The 15,790-nt window shown below is 37.9% G+C and overlaps 2 protein-coding genes across 2 annotated transcripts; both read left to right on the forward strand.

Moving 5' to 3' along the window:
- Window positions 1-699: 699 nt before the first annotated feature.
- Window positions 700-1,452, forward strand: LOC137624771 (repetitive organellar protein-like). The gene has a single exon (XM_068355721.1). It carries the CDS (start codon window positions 700-702, stop codon window positions 1,450-1,452), a length of 753 nt encoding a protein of 250 aa, XP_068211822.1.
- An 862-nt stretch (window positions 1,453-2,314) lies between these two features.
- On the forward strand, window positions 2,315-6,164 carry LOC137624453 (hemocyanin A chain-like). The gene is made up of 3 exons (XM_068355219.1): window positions 2,315-2,464; window positions 3,977-5,500; window positions 5,701-6,164. The coding sequence occupies exons 1-3, from the start codon at window positions 2,362-2,364 to the stop codon at window positions 6,147-6,149; spliced, it is 2,076 nt and encodes a 691-aa protein (XP_068211320.1). The 5' UTR covers window positions 2,315-2,361; the 3' UTR covers window positions 6,150-6,164.
- Window positions 6,165-15,790: the final 9,626 nt, after the last annotated feature.

Below are 15,790 nucleotides of genomic sequence, written 5' to 3' on the forward strand. Positions count from 1 at the left end.
TTAGGATAAATGGAAACCTGGAATATGGAATAATAGATGCTAGTATGGATGGAGGAAGAATACTATAAATTAGTTTTCATATTCTTTTAGGCTAAAACACAAATACTAGTGGGAGTAAAGAAAATGTAGCACGGTGCTTGCTGAAGATTAGGAAGATAATAAATAGAACTTATGAAGAGAATTTTGAGCCAACTCTTGTATATGGATAGGATGGGGTTATATTGAAATAGGATAAATTGAAGCGCTGCTCAAATGTACTGTGCTTAGCATTTTTGATGTAAAAATAATTAAAGATGTTAGAAATGTTGAGACACTGAAAAGTGGTATGAAAGTTAGCATAGGTCAGAGGTTGGGCAAGACTATTTTTATGTGGTTTGGTGAGGTTGGAAGAATGGAAGAAAAGGCACTTAATGTGGTTGGAAGAATGAATGAAAAGGTCCGGAATGTGGTTAGAAGAATGGATGAAAAGGCCCTTAATGTGGTTAGAAGAATGGATAAAAAGGCCCTTGAAAAGACCCTTAATGTGGTTGGAAGAATGGATGAAAAGGTCCTTAATGTTTTTGGAAGAATGGAGGAAAAAGTCCTTAACGTGGTCGGAAGAATGGATGAAAAGGCCCTTAATGTGATTGGAGGAATGGATGAAAAGGCCCTTAATGCGGTTGGAAGAATGGATGAAAAGGCCCTTAATGTGGTTGAAGAATGGATGAAAAGGCCCTTAATGTGGTTGGAAGAATGGATGAAAAGGCCCTTAATGCGGTTGGAAGAATGGATGAAAAGGCCCTTGATGTGGTTGGAAGAATGGATGAAAAGGCCCATAATGTGATTGGAAGAATGGATGAAAAGGCCCTTAATGTGGTTGGAAGAATAGATAAAAAGGCCCTTAATGTAGTTGGAAGAATGGATGAAAAGGTCCTTAATGTGGTTAGAAGAATGGATGAAAAGACCCTTAATGTGGTTGGAAGAATGGATGAAAAGGCCCTTAATGTGGTTGAAAGAATGGATGAAAAGGCCCTTAATGTGGTTAGAAGAATGGATGAAAAGACCCTTAATGTGGTTGGAAGAATGAATGAAAATGCCCTTAATGTGGTTGGAAGAATGGATGAAAAGGCCCATAATGTGATTGGAAGAATGGATGAAAAGGCCCTTAATGTGGTTGGAAGAATAGATAAAAAGGCCCTTAATGTAGTTGGAAGAATGGATGAAAAGGCCCTTAATGTGGTTAGAAGAATGGATGAAAAGACCCTTAATGTGGTTGGAAGAATGGATGAAAAGGCCCTTAATGTGGTTGGAAGAATGGATGAAAAGGCCCTTAATGTGGTTAGAAGAATGGATGAAAAGACCCTTAATGTGGTTGGAAGAATGGATGAAAAGGCCCTTAATGTGGTTGGAAGAATGGATGAAAAGACCCTTAATGTGGTTGGAAGAATGGATGAAAAGGCCCTTAATGTCTAGGATGGTTGAAAGTGATTTCAAGATATATGTATATATATATATATATATATATATATATATATATATATATATATATATATGTGTGTGTGTGTGTGTGTGTGTGTGTGTGTGTGTGTTTGTGTTTGTATGTATGTACTCAATTTTGTTGTTCATGTATTGTGTATATTGTTGATTTTGCTATTATTATGATTAGCTAAGCTGCAACCCTAGTTTGGAAAGCAGGATGCTATAAGGCCAAGGGCTCCAACAGGGAAAAATAGCCCAGTGAGGGAAGAAAATAAGAAAATAAATAAACCATTTGAAGAGTAATGAACACAGAATAAAGTATATCTTAGATCAGTAGGCTACCAACGTTAAGATATATGTCATATTAAACTAGGAAGAGACGTTGACAGTATGTCAGCCTGTTCAGCATAAAAATATTCTCTGCAACAAGAATATGTTAAGTACGAATTTCTGAACGATATTTTGATGTCTAACAAGTAGAATTATGTAGTTATATGGAAATGAAAATACGTTTTAAATGAACGAAATATTAAATGATTATATTCAGATATTTTTAGTATTATATGATCCATGTTACTGAATCAAATAATCACATTTGTTTATGATATGAAAGCAAGTAATATGATAGTTCTACCTAATGTTGAACACTATCATAACCAAAAACGAAATATTTTTATCCAGCTTTGCTGAACCAGTAACACCCTAATGTCCTTAGCACTTGAGAGAAGCCGTAATTGGCGTTGATCATTCGATGAAGATGAGGACAACTGATGATATACTTATCAGAGACAGCTAACAATTGTGTGCATGTTAATTTGGTCTTTTTGTCGACGGACTTTGTCCCCTGCTTGATAGACCAGCGTGTATATAAGTAGGCAAGTCTCTGCAGTTCGTCACAGCACAATGAAGGTGTTTGTCTTCTTCGCGCTTGTGGCTGCTGCCGCCGCCTGGCCAAGCTTTGGCTTCGAGAGCCTTTCCCTGGATGGTTTCCAGAGCGACGCTTCGGGTAAGATTAGAATCTTTTTGTGGCATTTTAGCCCCAAATACATTCCTTTTTTCGTTTGTATATGCCGTCACAAGAGGCCCTAGTTAGGCTAAGCTGTTCTTAAAATATTTAATTTTTCTTTGTTTCCTTTCCTCACTGGGTTATTTTCCCTGTTGGAGCCCTTGGGCTTATACATCATCCTGCTTTTCCAACTAGGGTTGTAGCTTAACAATTAATGATAATGATAATAATAATAATAATAATATTAATAATAGTAGTCTTGGGTAGTGCCATAGTCTCTGTCCCATGGTCTTCATCTACCTTTGAGTAGAGTTCTCTTGCTTGAGGGTACAATTGGGCACACTATTCTATATTATTTCCTTTCCTCTTGTTTTTTGGAGTTTTTATCGTTTATATAATACAATATGAAAGATATTTCAAGGTTCATACTGTTCTTAGAATATTTAATTTTAATTGTTCGTTACTTCTCTTGTAATGTATTTGTTTCCTTATTCCCTTTCCTCACTGGGCTATTTTTCCCTGCTGGAGCTCTTGGACTAATAGTATCCTGCTTTTCTAACTAGGGTTGTAGTTTACCTAATAATAATAATAATAATAATAATAATAATAATAATAATAATAATAATAATAAATCTTTGTATCTGGCCACAAGATATCACTCGAGAAATTTTGGAGGCGATTTGAATATAGCATATAGTTGTGTTGTGGATCCAAGTTTTATTTAGTATATTTATTTCATAGAATTGCAAGGTACAGCTATTTTCTATATTCTTTTCTAATTCAATTGTTTAATGTTATTTATTTTTCTATCTTAATTCTAATAACATTTGAACAGTTTGAATAATAGTTCCTTAGGCATTGGCAAAATTATTGCCAGATTACAATATTTTGGTTCGTGGAGGAAAAATTGGTTTTCTTTGTGAATAATTTTAAAAGAAATTATGATAATGCATTGCCAAGCCTTTTAAATCGTAATGTATGTCCAAGTGTATTACTAAACTGGCTATTTTTTCTAGTTAGCAGTATTACATACCTGGAACTGTATTATAAAAAACTAGATGTCCTATTAATGTAAACAGCTGATATTATGTATTGTGATGATCGTTATTATTGTTGATTAGTTAAAAGATATGCAAATCTAATTTCTTGTTGAACATAATCATTTATATATAGTTTTATTTTCTAATTTGGAAATTTAAGTTGATTAAACGCAGAAATTATTGTAATTACAAATCTTTTTTTTTTGTGGTAAATGATCATTATAATTGTTATAAAAATGTCCAGGCATTTTGACTTGGTGAATGATATAACACTGAAAGTTTATCAGACAAGTAATAATCTACTTTTCATTTCTAATTTTTTCGTAGTTATTTTCAATAAACTTTGTTAAGAAATATAGATAATGATGTCATTTCTGTAATATTTCGAAACAATAATTTATTAAATTGCAATTAAGGATATGTTACATTTTACAAGGAAGTAGTTATTTACTTTTATGTTATTTTATTTTAGATGTCCCATTGGCAAAGAGGCAACAAGATGTGAACCATCTGCTCTGGAAAATATATGATCATCTAACCTTTGATGACCTGAAAGGTTATGCAGAAAGTTTCGATCCTGAGGCTGATACCTCCATGTATAAGGATGGAGGTGAAGCTGTCCATCGCCTTGTAAAGGAATTCAAAGATCACAGACTTTTGGAGCAGCACCACTGGTTCTCTCTCTTCAATGAACGCCAGAGGGAAGAAGCTCTTATGCTTTTTGACGTTCTGATGCAGTGTAAGACATGGGACAGTGCTGTCCACAATGCTGCATACTGGCGTGAGCGCATGAATGAAGGAGAGTTTGTGTATGCCCTTTACACTGCTGTTATTCACTCTGATCTCGGACATGGCATTGTGCTCCCTCCTCTGTATGAAGTTACTCCTCACATGTTCACAAACAGTGAAGTTATCCAGAAGGCTTACACTGCAAAAATGACAAACAAACACGGCCTTTTCCACATGGAATTCACTGGCACTAAGAAGAACAAGGAACAGCGTGTGGCCTATTTTGGAGAGGATATTGGTATGAATGTGCATCACGTCACATGGCATATGGATTATCCCTTCTGGTGGGAAGACAAATATGGACATCATTTGGACCGCAAGGGAGAACTCTTCTTCTGGGTACATCATCAGCTGACTGTTCGCTTTGATTCTGAACGTCTATCCAACTATTTGGATATGGTAGATGAACTTCACTGGGAGAAGCCAGTTGAGGAAGGATTTGCTCCACACACCATCTATAAGTATGGTGGTGAATTCCCTGCTCGTCCAGACCACATCCACTTTGAAGATGTTGATGGAGTAGCCAGAGTCCGTGACATGGTTATTACAGAAAGTCGCATCCGTGATGCTATAGCTCATGGATACATCACTGACAAAGATGGCAAAGTTATTGATATCAGGAATGACGAAGGCATTGACAAACTTGGTGACATCATTGAATCTTCTATGTACAGTCCTAATGTCCAGTATTATGGAGCTCTTCACAACATGGCCCACATTATGCTTGGCCGTCAAGGTGATCCCCACGGAAAGTATAATATGCCTCCAGGTGTAATGGAACACTTTGAGACAGCCACTCGTGACCCTACTTTCTTCAGACTTCATAAATATATGGACAACATTTTCAAAGAGCATAAGGATACCCTTCCTCCATATACTCATGAGGATTTGGATTTCCCTGGAATTGATATACAAAGCATTGCTGTTAATGGACCCCTTAGAACTTACTTTGAGGACTATGTGTTTGACCTAAGAAATGCTGTAGACAGTGCAGAAGGTGTTGCCATGGTTGACTTAAAGGCACTTGTTGCCCGGCTCAACCACCAGGACTTCACCTTTTCTGCTGATGTCAACAACAACAATGGCAATGAAGTAATTGCTACTTTCCGTTGGTATTTGTGCCCTGATTATGACAACAATGGAGAGAAATTCACTTATGAAAATGGTCACTGGCACTGCATTGAAATGGACAAGTTCTGGAGGAAATGTAAGTATTGACTTCTATCTTATCTCAAGGTCTAATTTTATATGGATTACAACATTTCACTCATTTATATGGTAATCATTATTATTTTCAGTCATTACAACATTTCACTTGTTTTATATGGTTCATAAAACACTTGTTTTATATGGTAATCATTATTATTTTCAGTCATTGATGTAATTATATTTTTTTTTTGTCAACAGTACTTCCAGGACTTAATCGCGTAGAAAGAAAGTCAACTGAATCATCAGTTACTGTCCCAGATGTACCAAGCTTCCAGTCCCTCATTGACGCTGCTGACAGTGGCAGTTTCGACATGCATGAATTTGAAAGGTCTTGTGGTATCCCCAACAGAATGCTCTTACCTAAGGGTAAGAAGGACGGCATGGATTTTTCTCTCTTCTTGGCTGTCACAGATGGTAGCTATGATCTTACTCATCCTGATGTTGATTCAGAACATGGTGGTACACACGCTCACTGTGGTGCCCACGGAGAAATCTATCCAGACAAGCGCCCCATGGGCTTCCCTCTGGATCGCAGAATCCCAGACAGACGTGTCTTTGATGAAACTACAAATATCAAATTCAAGCATGTTAAAGTATATCATGATGAACGCAAGTACACTGTTATAACCCTCGATTCTATCAACTGATTTTTTTTTACCTTTATTGATGGATTTATCATGGTAAGGATGACTGTTTAAAAACGCGTAAAAAATAAAATAATACTGTCTAAATACGTTTTCCTTTCCTTTTCTGATTTCATGGGGCATATATTAGATTGCCCTTATATCTATTTTTTTATTGACTGCATTCTCTGATTTTCTAAATCTCTTCTATATAAGATATTTCCTAAAGCAGAGTTATTATTCTTATGTATTTACATAGAGCAAGAAATGTTGAGGGAAATTTTAAATGAGCATGAACTTGAGCATATAATAGTTGTAGGTTTCTACTACTTTCAAGCAAAGCTTGTTTTTCCATGGTGCATGAAATATGTCAATTTTGTGACAAACCCAAGCTGTTATATGAATGACACTCGGTTTGGTTATACTAATGAGTACCACTGCTGAACTTCTGTTCTTCCTTGTTTTAGATGCGTTTCTTATCATTTGAAAAATTGTTAAAAGATTTACCCTAGTGTCATTTAGCCCTCCTTGATTGTCTGCTTCAGACCTGATAGTTGTCCTTGATATTGTACCAACCGTGTGTCACACGATCGTACATAGTTCATTTTGTGTATGTATTATGCATGTATCTTGGCTCTTCCCTCACACTAAAAAGAACCAGAATAAACATGTCTGTTTTCTCATCTGTAACAGTGTTTGTTTTATGAACATGAAATTTCTTGTTGCTTTGAGCTTTTGATTATGATATCATACTTTGAATTACATACATCCGTTATTTTAATTGACAGCAAGCTGGGTCATAAGAAACTCAAAAGATTTAATATCTGGCCTTCCTTAAGTAGATATTCTTGATTCATTTTGTTTTATATTATATACTCATAATACGTTGCTTCGCCTTGAAAGCAAGCTTATTGAATATGCATCTTTAATAGAGATCTAGCTTAAATTAGTTCATGGTTCAAATTATGGTAGGTGAAGGTGAACCGTAAATAACTTAAGATATGATTGTATGTGAAGGCCAGTGGGTCATTAACATCCAGAACATTTCATTGATAATATCTCTAACTTTATACAACTGATTTAGAATTTCAAGTGTGATTGTTAGTTGTAAATTTTCCAAAGGATATGTATTCGCCCCTGTCTGTTTCGTCTGTTTATGGGTTTGCTTGTTTGTTACTTCCGCCAACGAAGTTAAGAGGCATGGTTTACGCCCCTGTTTGTCTGTTTGTCCTTTTGTGTGTTTGTTTGTAAAAAAAAAACTTCCCGGCCACCATTTTACTCATTAAGTAATGAAAATTCCAGAGAATAATTGATATGTTGAGATGTGGAAGTGATTCAGGTTTGGAAGTCCTAGGTCATAGGTTAAGGTTAAGGTCGAGCAAAAGGTGACTGAATTAACCCTAACCTTTGCCCCAAGTTCGCACATAGTTGTCACGCAGACTTCAAATATGCCTTTGGCATAAATTGACTCTGGGAAAGACAAGCTGGTTTCGAGAAATAAGCTGCCGTGGTGGAATTCTGCACTGTCAGAGTGTTTTTCTAGTTTATATGCTTGTTTGACAGCAACTTTACACAAACACTAAAGTACTGATTTTGCCCAAACTTGGTAGTCATGTTGGGTATGACCCAAGGATGAATCTGTAACATTTTGGATAAAGTACTTCAAAGTACAAGTACTGAGCATTACTTCGAAAATAATCCCAATTTTTTGTTTGTTGACAATATTACCCAAAAACTACTGAATCAATTTCAAACGAGGCTTGGTGGACATTTATGGAATATGACTCAAAGACAAATCTAATAGATTTTGATGAAAATACATCTAAGTACAAGTATTTAGTGAAGTTAAGAGCAAAATTTGTCTTTTTTTTCTTTTTTTGGTGAACATTACTTCCAAACAATTGAACCAATTTCAACGAAACTTAGTGGACATGTGCGGTATGACACAAGGCAAAATCCATTAGATTTTGAAGAAAGTACAAGGATGCAGTGGAGTTCATAGCAAAATACGACTACTTGACGTGGCAAAGGCATGATCTCTACTGAGTGCACCTCTGTTTTGACTATGTTTTGAGTATTGTTCTCCTGTTGGATTCAGGTGCTGATTCCCAACTTAAATTTTAGATGAAATCTAGCAGTCTCTTAAATTCCTTATCCCTGATTTGAAAATTAATTTCTAGTACTATCGTTTTGTTAGTTCTTTGTACATGTTGCATAAGGTTTTCCATAATCCTGACCATCCTTTGCATTAGGATCTTTCCAAACTGTATCATCTTGTACATTTTCCTAGGTAGGAAGTTAATTCTAATAATCTTGCTCTCTTTATCATAAGGCTCAACACTGCACTATATTCCTGAAGTTTCTGTGAAATGGAATTGGAAGGATCTTCCTAATCTGGTGGTGGAACATGTGGAACTTCCAAAGTTCAAACTAGTCTCGTTTCATAGTTTATATTTGACGGGTCTGTTGTGCAATTAGAATCAAAATAAACGCCGACACTCGGGGGTGGGGGGGGGGGAATCTTTCGTCAGATGTCTCTTATTGTTCCCATGACAAAACAGACAAGGTGTTGCTCTTATTACTACTTCTACGAAATGGGCACTTTTGGGCAGAGCCTTCTCCATCCTTAGCGAACCAAGGACAGTGAAGGGCTGACTTTGTTAGCAAAGCATACAAAAGTTACAAATCGAGTTGCCATATTTCAATTCTTTATTATCATTTGACGCCTCATCTATACACTGCAAATACCAAACACCCACACATGATATATGTATGTATGTATGTATGTGTATATATATATATATATATATATATATATATATATATATATATATATATATATATATATATAATGCAATTACTATTTTTTCACAGGAGGGGCCAAGTGGACACTGCAGGGAAGGGTCGGAGGGGGGGTCTCCTCTTCATAACCCCTTGCCCCAGCCAGTCCGACACTGAGGAAATAAGGAAGTCGTTTCTGTTTTAGGGGTTGTGGAGAGAAGTTAAATGAGTATTCTTGATACAGCCTGTAAGATATTGTATCATTGCCTAAATATTATTTGATAACCGTTGGTGTTCTAGCAAATATTTTTAACCGTATTCAATATTGGTTGATTTGTAAAAGATAGTACCAGTAGAATAAAGTAGTTTTGTAAAAGATAGTACCAGTAGAATAAAGCAGATTTTGGTTGTTCCCCATCAGAGGGGAGTTAACTATACTTTCCTATCCGGCAAAACATCATCCATTGTCTTGCTCCTGATATTCACATGATTATGCTTTCTTGGAATCCAAACAATGAGGTGCCAATTAAGTGATTAGATAAAGTGGGATAAACAGTATTAAGTGGCAAGATGACCTAATGTGGAAACATCAAAGCAATGTGAAACTGATTACCTTGTTGATGCTCTACTTTTCAAGATAACCTAGTGTGACTTCTCAATTACCTTTGACATAATATTTGGGCCTGTCCCTGGGTGTTCACAAGGAAACACCAGAATAAGCCAAACAAAATCAAACTAAGATTCCATACACCACAATGTAAACTAGAAAATAATTTCTCAAGTGAGAGAAATGTCGCACTCTATGCTAACTCAGGCTGAGCTATCGAATGAGCAATCCCTGTTTACTTTGAATTTATCAACGAACTATTTATATATGACCAAAATATCCCTGACCTGTGGTATTGTAGGTTGTTATGCTCCCTGAGAATAATGAAGGGTCGTGGATGCCTGGTGGCTTATCAAGAGGTTGTCTTTTGCTTATGTTTCTTTTTCTTTTCAAAACCATCCTAAAAGTCCACCCTTCAGTTGAAGTGGCTATCCTGGAGGGTATTTAGCCTTGCATGGTGTATCGGCTCCTTCATGTTGATCAGTGTTTCTGACTTTTTTCTAAAATCTATGGGTTTCATCAATCACTTTATTTATATTTTTATAAATATATTTTTTTATCTTCTTGTTAAGTTAGTTTCTAAGTATGATGTATCATTTTTATAACCATTAATTCTTATGCTGTCTGGAGACACGGAGAAAAATTTGGGACAAGTGCGTTCTGGATTTCGTCAATGTCGCCTACTGTATCGTAATATTCATGGTCTTCATGCAAATATTCAAGACTTTACAGTTGCATTCAGACAGTATTATATTCCTTTGTGCTCAGAAACTTTGTTTCCTAATATGAGGCACTCATCTGAGCTCCTAATAACTGGTTTCAAGAAACTAATAATTTTTCTAACGGGATGCCATTCCTAAGGCCAGGGGATTGGCGGTGTATATTAGAACTGAGTACCCTGCTTCTCATAAGTCCTGTTATGAATGTGGATGTCATGAGATTCAGGTAATAAAAGTTTGTGGCAGGCATAACAACTATTTGTGTTCGATCTACTGGAATCCAGACAAGGATGATTATATCTTTGATTGTCTCCTTACCATTATGGACAAGATATAAGAAGATGATAGAAAGGCCTCTTTTATCTTTGTTGGTGATTTCAATACCCACTATAGGGCATGGTTAAATTCGGTTTCTCCTACCGATCACCAGGGCTTAAGAGCTTTAGACTTTGCCTCTAAATCAGGCTGTTAGCAAACCATAAGTGAAGCTACTCACAGGTCTGGTAACTACTTGGACATCGTATACACCGACTCCCCTGGCATTATTACTAGTAAAATTTGTTCTCCAGATGAGGACGTCTGATTATGCCTTGATATGATTAGTGGTGAAGACTAAGCAGCCTGTCCTTGTGTATAATACTCATGTAAGATTTATATGAAATCTCAAGCAGACTGAAATGGGATTCTAAGTGATCTTTTGGGCTTGAATTGGTCACAATTGCATAGTAGTGTTAATCCTGTTGTCCTTTTGAATGAGAGTCTAGTCAACATAATTGATAGACATAACCCTTCTTATGTGCTAAAGTACCGAGTGAAGGACAAACCATGGTTCAGTGATGATTGTAGACATGCTTATTTGGAGAAGCAGGAGACCTATCATCTTTAGAAGGGTAACAGATCAGATTTGATTTGGAATAACTATACTCAGTTTAGAGCTTTTGCTCAGAGAGTTTATGCTTCAACTGGAAAGGAATGGAATTTAACCATAAAAGAAACTCTTTCTGGCAACACCTCCTTCTTTACTTAAACCAGATGGTTCTGTCACTCACTATCCAAAGGAAAAGGCAACCCTTTTGGCTAATATGTTTGACAGTAAGCAGGGTAATGAGAAACTTGATCTTCCTCATTCCTGTTTTCCTGAAGCTAAATTAACTAGTTTAGCTTTTCAATCTCATGAAATTAAAACTCTCTTGACGAACCTTGATGCTTATGGAGGTGTAGACCCAGATATCAATTTTCATTTGTTTTTTTATCAAGACTGCAGATTTCTTAGTTCCCAAGTTATTTGTTATTTTGCACGTTAGCAAGAGGAGCTTTTAGCCCTTGTTGGAGAATTGGTAATGTTAATGCACTATGTAAATGTGTTTGTGGTAGCTCAAGTTCAACTGATTACCGCCCAGTTTTCAAAACTCCCATGAAGGTAATAATCTGTTCTCTAGTTTACAATTTGGTTTGCGTGTCGGCCTTGGAGCTTGTGATGCCCTTCCTACAATCTCCAATACTGTACAGAAATCCCCTGATTGTGGCCAGGAAGTTCGTACGATTGGCCTTGATATTAGTACTGCTTTTTGCCGTGCTAATCATGAGGTCATTGTTTTTAAACTCAAACACTTAGGCGTGGGGGGGGGGGGTCGTTTCTTAACATTATTACTGAATTTTTAAGTAATAGATCACTAAGAATTGTTGTTGATGAGCACCATAGGGAATTGTCATGGATAGATTGAATAATATAGAAAAGGATATTAAAACATGTAAAGTTTCTACTCTTAGGAAGCAGGGAGAAGAGGTCCCGCTAGTGTTTATCAGAAGCTGTCACCGTTGCTGATTGAGGTCAAGACATTAATTAGATTTTCCCATATCAGCAGACCTGGGACATAAGGGTCGTCTGTTGTAGCAATTCGAGGAATCAGCGTTTTTGAAGGACCCATAGCATAAGGGGAGTCTGTTGTCGCCGAAACATCCATTAACGGAAGGTAAACACATGCCTCGCTTCAATTATAGCGCCATACGGATCATGATTGCACGAGCAGAACGTTCCGAAAGATGTTGTGATCAAAGTAGGCGTGGTTTTAAGGAAAACCAACGAGGATGAAGAAAGGAGGAAATTTCCTTTGGAATTGTCCATAGTTAGCCCCTCCCATATGGGGGTATATAAACCTCAAAGATCATGGGAACGAGTGAGAGAATGAGAGCAGGAACGAGAGAGAGAACGAGAGAGAGAATGAGAGAGGGAACGAGACAGAACGAGAAAGCAAAAGGACCAGAATGCAGATGTGACCAGCCTTACGACAACTTATAACGAGATGTCAGAACCAGTTGACCCAGTCGCCATTACCAACCACGAAGTGTCCAGACCTGAAAATCTACGTTCCTGAATCGTCAAGATCTGTTGTGAAGAGTACCATCATTTCTTTTAAGTATTATTTGTCTGCTTTCTTGGCTGTTCCCCTATTTGCTGAAGTGTAGTTTAATCAGATAATTTTCTTTGTTCATTTTCATGCTTCCCAAGTTCTCAATCAAGAAACATTGATCTTTGACTAGTTGTAAATAATATTGTTTTCTTTTGCGAATTTCTTTCTATATTCCTTTTCCCATATTTCTCTTCGTGGTTGTTGATTTATCCTAATTTAATTAATCAATTCAAAAGAACCTGATTCGATCCTCCAGGATCATAATAGTTAGCGACCTTGCCAGGATTTTCGACAACATAACCAATTGAAACAGGGAAAATATAGAAAGAAGCAGAATGAGTGAGATTACAAAAGATTTGATGGCTTCAGGTAAATTTCTTGGTCTAGATGGCGATGCTCTCCGTGAGTATGATTTTAAGAAAGAACAGGAAGTGTTTGAGAGAGATGAAAGAGCAGCTGAAAGAGAAGAAAATGAAAGACAGCGTAAACATGAGTTAGAAATTGCTCGTTCAAGACAAACTTTTCATAACAAACGGTCAGGTAGCAGATCAGAAAGTAATTCATCTTTAAATAGTGACACTGATAGTTTAGATATGAGTGCAGTGCTCAAACTTATACCGAAATTTGATGAGGAAGATGTTACAAAATATTTCATGTCTTTTGAAAAGTTAATGAACAGAGTAGTTTCTCCAAAAAGACAGTGGACTTAGTATTTACAATCAGTTTTAAGTGGTAAAGCACATTCTGTGCATAGTTGTTTGTCTGAGGATAAAAGTGAAGATTATAATACAGTGAAAGAAACCGTCGATAATTTTGAAGATCTCAAGAACATAGTATTGTTAGAAAGCTTCAAAGATAACATATCCCCAGACATCAAATTATATATAGTAGATAGGCGTGAAACATCTTTTGCTGATGCTACAAGATTACCAGATGAGTACAATCTCACACATGGTTTAAGCGGCAGTAAAAAGAAAAACTATCTTTTGTCAAGTAAGGCACAACATAGTAAAGGTAGTTCTAACAATAACGATATTAGGAACAGGGATTATCATTATTATTGTTACACATGTGGGAAGGAAGGTCATATTTCTCGGTACTGTAAGAGCAAATGGGGAGTCAGTAATTCAGAGGTCACTTGTTACAATTGTAATAAGAAAGGGCATACAGCTAGGAATTACACAGTAGAAAGTACGAATTTTAAGAAACCTGTGTCACAGGTTAATAATCTTTCTTCAGGATGGCATAGTCTCTTGAAAGAAACTAGGAAACATTATGGTGAATTTTTGTCTGAAGGTTTAGTTTCTTCTCTTAAAGGAGGTGATTCATGGAAAGTGTAACGGGCCGAGAGAAGGTTGTGACTCAAAGGCAGGATGAAAGAAACTGAGTAACTTCATTACAGAACATTCATTTATATATACATAAACTGCAGGCAAAAAGGGCATAAAAGACATAGAAGGCAATTTCATGTTCAACCGACACCGCAAGGGTTAACAGTTAACGGTGAGAAAAACAGACATGTTATTTCAGGTCCTTATCAGTGCGAGGGGAGAGCGCAGATACATGCATAATATATACACAAAATGAAATGTCGTTACTATGTACGATCGTGTGACACACGGTTGGTACATTGCTCCCCCCCCCCCCCTCTAAAAATGACATACTGTACATGTTAAATAGGGCGCCCTCATCTAGAGAGGCGAACTGTAGGCGGGTCATCTGGCAGGAGATAAGCAGGTTTTAGACGATCAATGGAGACCCAGTCTTCTTTGCCACGAATGTTTAGTAGGAATGCTTTCAGACTGCGTCGGATCACAAGGAAAGGGCCTGTGTAAGGGGGCGTTAGCGGGGGCTTGCTAGTGTCGTGGCGTAGGAAGACGTGCGATGCAGTGCAAGTCTGTCGTTATGTGATGCTTCGCTGGGGGCTTGTAAGTCTGGCAGCATGGAGTAAGTTTTTTCCACGACGTGACGCTGGAGATCGTTGGAGGAGGTTGCAGAAGGAAAAAATTCGGCAGGGACGACCAACAGGTCGCCATACACCATTTCAATTGCCGAGACGTCGAGGGCGTCTTTAGGAGTGGTCCTTAGTCCTAGGAGGACCCAGGTAAGCTGAGTAAACCAGTTGGAATCCTTGCAGCGGGACATCAAAGCGGCTTTAAGGATGCGATGAAAACGTTCAACCATTCTATTGGCAGCAGGGTTGTAGGCAGTTGTCTGATGTAGGGTGATGCCCAGGAGATTTGCTAATGATGTCCACGATTGAGAGGTGAAAGTGGTACCCCTGTCAGAAGTAATATGCTCAGGGATACCAAATCTTGCAATCCATCCTGAGAGTAAGGCGGGCGTTGCAGTTTCCATGGGAATGGCTTCAGGCCAACTAGTGGAGCGATCGATGACGGTAAACAGGTAATGATGTCCTTGTGATGTGGGTAGGGGGCCTACAACATCGACGTGAATGTGGGCAAAACGACGCTAAGGTTGAGGAAAGGTGCCCACTCCTGAATCTGTGTGTCGATGTACTTTGGAAGTTTGGCAAGAAGTACAGGCGCGGATCCAATCCTTAGTATCCTTAGAAATGCTGTGCCCAATTAACTTCGTGTTCAGCAGCTGTGCAGTAGAACTGCACGAGGGATGTGAAAGGCTGTGAATTAAATCAAACACCTGTCGGCGCATAGGACCAGGAATCCAAGGTCGCGGTCTACCAGTACTGACGTCACAGAGGAGGGTGGTGTTGGAGTCGTCGAAGGGGATGTCTTCCCAATGGAGGAATGTGCAGGATGTCCTATATATTTGATACTCTGGTTCCTGTTGTTGGGCTTCAGCCAAGGCGTTGTAATCCAATCCCAGTTGAATGGCAGCCAACGTGTTTCTTGACAGAGCATCGGCAACGGGATTCATTTTCCCAGGGACGTGTTGAAGGGTGTAATTGTATTCAGCCACGGCAGAGAGATGTCGGCGTTGACGGGCGGACCAGGCGTCAGACTGTCGAGTGAAGGTGTGCACCAGAGGCATGTGGTTTGTGCGAATAATGAAGGGCGTACCTTCTAAGAAATGGCGAAAGTGACGGACAGCCAACTACCGCCAGCAATTTGCGATTGAAGGTAGAATATCCCGATTCTGCCTTGGACAGTTTTCTGCTGAAAAAGG

This window comes from Palaemon carinicauda, chromosome 31, assembly GCF_036898095.1.
Source record: "Palaemon carinicauda isolate YSFRI2023 chromosome 31, ASM3689809v2, whole genome shotgun sequence".
NCBI lineage: Eukaryota > Metazoa > Arthropoda > Malacostraca > Decapoda > Palaemonidae > Palaemon > Palaemon carinicauda.